A 6,488-nucleotide genomic window follows, 5' to 3' on the forward strand; every position below is an offset into this window, starting at 1 on the left:
CCACAACAGACTGGGAAGGTCAGGCCGCTCCACCACAACAGACTGGGAGGGTCAGGCCGCTCCACCACAACAGACTGGGAGGGTCAGTCTGCTCCACCACAACAGACTGGGAGGGTCAGGCCGCTCCACCACAACAGACTGGGAGGGTCAGGCTGCTCCATCACAGCAGACTGGGAGGGTCAGGCTGCTCCACCACTACAGACTGGAAGGGTCAGACTGCTCCACCACAACAGACTGGGAGGGTCAGGCCGCTCCACCACAACAGACTGGGAGGGTCAGGCTGCTCCACCACAACAGACTGGGAGGGTCAGGCCGCTCCACCACAACAGACTGGGAGGGTCAGGCTGCTCCACCACAACAGACTGGGAGGGTCAGACTGGGAGGGTCAGGCTGCTCCACCACTACAGACTGGGAGGGTCAGACTGCTCCACCACTACAGACTGGGAGGGTCAGACTGGGAGGGTCAGGCTGGGAGGGTCAGGCTGCTCCACCACTACAGACTGGGAGGGTCAGACTGCTCCACCACTACAGACTGGGAGGGTCAGGCCGCTCCACCACAGCAGACTGGGAGGGTCAGGCTGCTCCACCACTACAGACTGGGAGGGTCAGACTGCTCCACCACAACAGACTGGGAGGGTCAGGCCGCTCCACCACTACAGACTGGGAGGGTCAGGCTGCTCCACCACAACAGACTGGGAGGGTCAGACTGCTCCACCACAACAGACTGGGAGGGTCAGGCCGCTCCACCACAACAGACTGGGAGGGTCAGGCCGCTCCACCACAACAGACTGGGAGGGTCAGGCCACTCCGCCACAACAGACTGGGAGGGTCAGGCCACTCCGCCACAACAGACTGGGAGGGTGTGTGTAGAGCAGATATTTGTCACAGTTAAAACACACTTGGAAGAACCCCCCTCCCTCCCCCCACCTCCCCTTTCCCCCCCTCCCTCCTCTCCAGCTGCAGTGACATTACAATACCCAGAGCTCTCCTCCCATGTGATTGGTGGATCTGCAATCATGAGTCAGGCCTCTGTGTCTGTGTCTGTGTGTGTGTGTACAGAGTGGTGTGTGTGTTGCAGAGTTGTGTGTGTGTGTGTACAGAGTGGTGTGTGTGTGTGTTGCAGAGTTGTGTGTGTGTGTACAGAGTGGTGTGTGTGTGTGTGTGTGTGTGTGTGTGTGTGTGTGTGTGTGTGTGTGTGTGTTGCAGAACCACATCAGTCGATGAGACAGCAGCCCACTCCATCGGCTGCAGCAGTAATAAACCTCAGGACCGGATAGAGGAAAACACCACGTCCATCTCCCCCCTACTGGACTGTAAACACACATGGTACATAAAGCCTCAACAACCCCACTTCTGAAGGACTCATAAAAGACAACGCCCAGAGCAGCGGAAGGAGGCACAGATCTCTCTATACATCTACAAAATGAGCGATGGATCTCCGAAACACAAGAAATACTTGGACAGATATGATGCCCTGAAAACCACCCACAGCCCAAGTTCCTCTCTCTGTCTCCTCAGGGTCCAAACTCAAACAGGACCAAACTAAGAGGTGGGGGGGACACTTTGAAACCTCCTGAACCGACCCAGATGACAACTCAGTTCTGGAGGAGCTCCCGACGCTGCCCACCATCACCGGAGACCTGCTACCTGAGTCCCACCATCACTGGAGACCTGCTACCTGAGTCCCACCATCACTGGAGACCTGCTACCTGAGTCCCACCATCACCGGAGACCTGCTACCTGAGTCCCACCATCACCGGAGACCTGTTACCTGAGTCCCACCATCACCGGAGACCTGCTACCTGAGTCCCACCATCACCGGAGACCTGCTACCTGAGTCCCACCATCACCGGAGACCTGCTACCCGAGTCCCACCATCACTGGAGACCTGCTACCTGAGTCCCACCATCACTGTAGACCTGATACCTGAGTCCCACCATCACTGGAGACCTGCTACCTGAGTCCCACCATCACCGGAGACCTGCTACCTGAGTCCCACCATCACTGGGGACCTGTTACCTGAGTCCCACCATCACTGGAGACCTGTTACCTGAGTCCCACCATCACTGGAGACCTGCTACCTGAGTCCCACCATCACCGGAGACCTGCTACCTGAGTCCCACCATCACCGGAGACCTGTTACCTGAGTCCCACCATCACCGGAGACCTGCTACCTGAGTCCCACCATCACCGGAGACCTGCTACCTGAGTCCCACCATCACCGGAGACCTGCTACCTGAGTCCCACCATCACTGGAGACCTGTTACCTGAGTCCCACCATCACTGTAGACCTGCTACCTGAGTCCCACCATCACTGGAGACCTGCTACCTGAGTCCCACCATCACCGGAGACCTGCTACCTGAGTCCCACCATCACTGGGGACCTGTTACCTGAGTCCCACCATCACTGGAGACCTGTTACCTGAGTCCCACCATCACTGGAGACCTGTTACCTGAGTCCCACCATCACTGGGGACCTGTTACCTGAGTCCCACCATCACTGGAGACCTGTTACCTGAGTCCCACCATCACTGTAGACCTGCTACCTGAGTCCCACCATCACTGGAGACCTGTTACCTGAGTGCCACCATCACTGGAGACCTGTTACCTGAGTCCCACCATCACTGGGGACCTGCTACCTGAGTCCCACCATCACTGGAGACCTGTTACCTGAGTCCCACCATCACTGGAGACCTGTTACCTGAGTCCCACCATCACCGGAGACCTGCTACCTGAGTCCCACCATCACTGTAGACCTGCTACCTGAGTCCCACCATCACCGGAGACCTGTTACCTGAGTCCCACCATCACTGGAGACCTGCTACCTGAGTCCCACCATCACTGATGACCTGCTACCTGAGTCCCACCATCACTGGAGACCTGCTACCTGAGTCCTACCATCACTGATGACCTGCTACCTGAGTCCCACCATCACTGATGACCTGCTACCTGAGTCCCACCATCACTGGAGACCTGCTACCTGAGTCCTACCATCACTGGAGACCTGCTACCTGAGTCCCACCATCACTGATGACCTGCTACCTGAGTCCCACCATCACTGATGACCTGCTACCTGAGTCCCACCATCACTGGAGACCTGCTACCTGAGTCCCACCATCACTGGAGACCTGCTACCTGAGTCCCACCATCACTGGAGACCTGCTACCTGAGTCCCACCATCACTGGAGACCTGATACCTGAGTCCCACCATCACTGTAGACCTGCTACCTGAGTCCCACCATCACTGTAGACCTGCTACCTGAGTCCCACCATCACTGGAGACCTGCTACCTGAGTCCCACCATCACTGGAGACCTGCTACCTGAGTCCCACCATCACTGTAGACCTGCTACCTGAGTCCCACCATCACTGTAGACCTGCTACCTGAGTCCCACCATCACTGGAGACCTGCTACCTGAGTCCCACCATCACTGGAGACCTGCTACCTGAGTCCCACCATCACCGAAGACCTGCTACCTGAGTCCCACCATCACTGGAGACCTGCTACCTGAGTCCCACCATCACTGTAGACCTGCTACCTGAGTCCCAGAGCAGCTGCAGAACTTAAGAACAGTGGACTTCACCAACTGCCGGAAAAGTGCTGTGAACAGAAACAAGGCCTGTTCATGGGCTTTGTGGACCTGTCCAAAGCCTTCGACACACAACACTGTGAACTCCTTTGGAAGGTCCTCCTGACACTGTGAACTCCTTTGGAAGGTCCTCCTGACACTGTGAACTCCTTTGGAAGGTCCTCCTGGAACACGGCTGCCCTGGGAAATGTGTGGACATTCTGCGTCAGTTCCATCAAGGGACGACGGCCAGAGTCACAGTTGTCGGTCAGGAGTATAAAACCTTTGGAGTTTGCACTAGTGTGAGGCTTGGGCGTGAGCCTTGGGCGTGGGGCTTGGGCGTGAGGCTTGGGCGTGAGGCTTGGGCGTGTGGCTTGGGCGCGAGGCTTGGGGGTGAGGCTTGGGGCGTGAAGCTTGGGCGTGCGCCTTGGGCGTGAGGCTTGGGGGTGAGGCTTGGGGGTGGGCTTGTGAGGCTTGGGCGTGCGGCTTGGGCGTGCGGCTTGGGCGTGAGGCATGGGCGTGCGGCTTGGGCGTGAGGCTTGGGCGTGAGGCTTGGGCGTGAGGCTTGGGCGTGAGGCTTGGGGCTTGGGGGTGAGGCTTGGGCGTGGGGCTTGGGGGTGAGGCTTGGGCGTGGGGCTTGGGCGTGAGGCTTGGGCGTGCGCCTTGGGCGTGCGCCTTGGGCGTGAGGCTTGGGCGTGAGGCTTGGGCGTGGGGCTTGGGCGTGAGGCTTGGGCGTGAGGCTTGGGCGTGAGGCTTGGGCGTGTGGCTTGGGCGTGAGGCTTGGGGCGTGAGGCTTGGGCGTGCGGCTTGGGGGTGAGGCTTGGGGGTGAGGCTTGGGCGTGCGGCTTGGGCGTGAGGCTTGGGCGTGAGGCTTGGGCGTGGGGCTTGGGGGTGAGGCTTGGGGGTGAGGCTTGGGCGTGCGGCTTGGGCGTGCGGCTTGGGGCGTGAGGCTTGGGGGTGAGGCATGGGCGTGCGGCTTGGGCGTGCGGCTTGGGGGTGAGGCTTGGGGGTGAGGCATGGGCGTGCGGCTTGGGCGTGAGGCTTGGGCGTGCGGCTTGGGCGTGAGGCTTGGGCGTGAGGCTTGGGGGTGAGGCTTGGGCGTGGGGGTGAGGCTTGGGCGTGGGGCTTGGGCGTGAGGCTTGGGCATGAGGCTTGGGCGTGTGGCTTGGGCGCGAGGCTTGGGGGTGAGGCTTGGGGCGTGGGGCTTGGGCGTGGGGCTTGGGCGTGAGGCTTGGGCGTGAGGCTTGGGGGTGGGGCTTGGGCTGCTAGCATCCTCTCACTTTAAATAGCCTGGTAGCATCCTCTCACTTTAAATAGCCTGCTAGCATCCTCTCACTTTAAATAGCCTGCTAGCATCCTCTCACTTTAAATAGCCTGACTAGCATCCTCTCACTTTAAATAGCCTGACTAGCATCCTCTTACTTTAAATAGCCTGCTAGCATCCTCTCACTTTAAATAGCCTGACTAGCATCCTCTCACTTTAAATAGCCTGACTAGCATCCTCTTACTTTAAATAGCCTGCTAGCATCCTCTCACTTTAAATAGCCTGCTAGCATCCTCTCACTTTAAATAGCCTGCTAGCATCCTCTCACTTTAAATAGCCTGACTAGCATCCTCTCACTTTAAATAGCCTGACTAGCATCCTCTTACTTTAAATAGCCTGCTAGCATCCTCTCACTTTAAATAGCCTGCTAGCATCCTCTCACTTTAAATAGCCTGCTAGCATCCTCTCACTTTATATAGCCTGCTAGCATCCTCTCACTTTAAATAGCCTGCTAGCATCCTCTCACTTTAAATAGCCTGCTAGCACCCTCTCACTTTAAATAGCCTGCTAGCACCCTCTCACTTTAAATAGCCTGGTAGCATCCTCTCACTTTAAATAGCCTGCTAGCATGCTCTCACTTTAAATAGCCTGCTAGCATGCTCTCACTTTAAATAGCCTGCTAGCATCCTCTCACTTTAAATAGCCTGGTAGCATCCTCTCACTTAAAATAGCCTGCTAGCATCCTCTCACTTTAAATAGCCTGGTAGCATCCTCTCACTTTAAATAGCCTGCTAGCATCCTCTCACTTTAAATAGCCTGCTAGCATCCTCTCACTTTAAATAGGCTGCTAGCATCCTCTCACTTTAAATAGCCTGCTAGCATCCTCTCACTTTAAATAGCCTGCTAGCATCCTCTCACTTTAAATAGCCTGCTAGCATCCTCTCACTTTATATAGCCTGCTAGCATCCTCTCACTTTAAATAGCCTGCTAGCATCCTCTCACTTTATATAGCCTGCTAGCATCCTCTCACTTTAAATAGCCTGCTAGCATCCTCTCACTTTAAATAGCCTGCTAGCATCCTCTCACTTTAAATAGCCTGCTAGCATCCTCTCACTTTAAATAGCCTGCTAGCATCCTCTCACTTTAAATAGCCTGCTAGCTTCCTCTCACTTTAAATAGCCTGGTAGCATCCTCTCACTTTAAATAGCCTGCTAGCTTCCTCTCACTTTAAATAGCCTGCTAGCATCCTCTCACTTTAAATAGCCTGGTAGCATCCTCTCACTTTAAATAGCCTGGTAGCATCCTCTCACTTTATATAGCCTGCTAGCATCCTCTCACTTTAAATAGCCTGCTAGCATCCTCTCACTTTAAATAGCCTGCTAGCATCCTCTCACTTTAAATAGCCTGCTAGCATCCTCTCACTTTAAATAGCCTGCTAGCATCCTCTCACTTTAAATAGCCTGGTAGCATCCTCTCACTTTATATAGCCTGCTAGCATCCTCTCACTTTAAATAGCCTGCTAGCATCCTCTCACTTTAAATAGCCTGCTAGCATCCTCTCACTTTAAATAGCCTGCTAGCATCCTCTCACTTTAAATAGCCTGCTAGCTTCCTCTCACTTTAAATAGCCTGCTAGCATCCTCTCACTTTAAATAGC

General features: G+C 55.5%; 1 protein-coding gene across 1 annotated transcript; it reads right to left on the reverse strand.

The window, feature by feature from the left end:
* Nucleotides 1-3,865: 3,865 nt before the first annotated feature.
* On the reverse strand, nt 3,866-4,840 carry LOC139540036 (uncharacterized). The gene has a single exon (XM_071343570.1). It carries the CDS (start codon nt 4,838-4,840, stop codon nt 3,866-3,868), a length of 975 nt encoding a protein of 324 aa, XP_071199671.1.
* Nucleotides 4,841-6,488: the final 1,648 nt, after the last annotated feature.

Source organism: Salvelinus alpinus, chromosome 1 (assembly GCF_045679555.1).
Source record: "Salvelinus alpinus chromosome 1, SLU_Salpinus.1, whole genome shotgun sequence".
In the NCBI taxonomy this organism is placed as follows: Eukaryota; Metazoa; Chordata; class Actinopteri; order Salmoniformes; family Salmonidae; genus Salvelinus; species Salvelinus alpinus.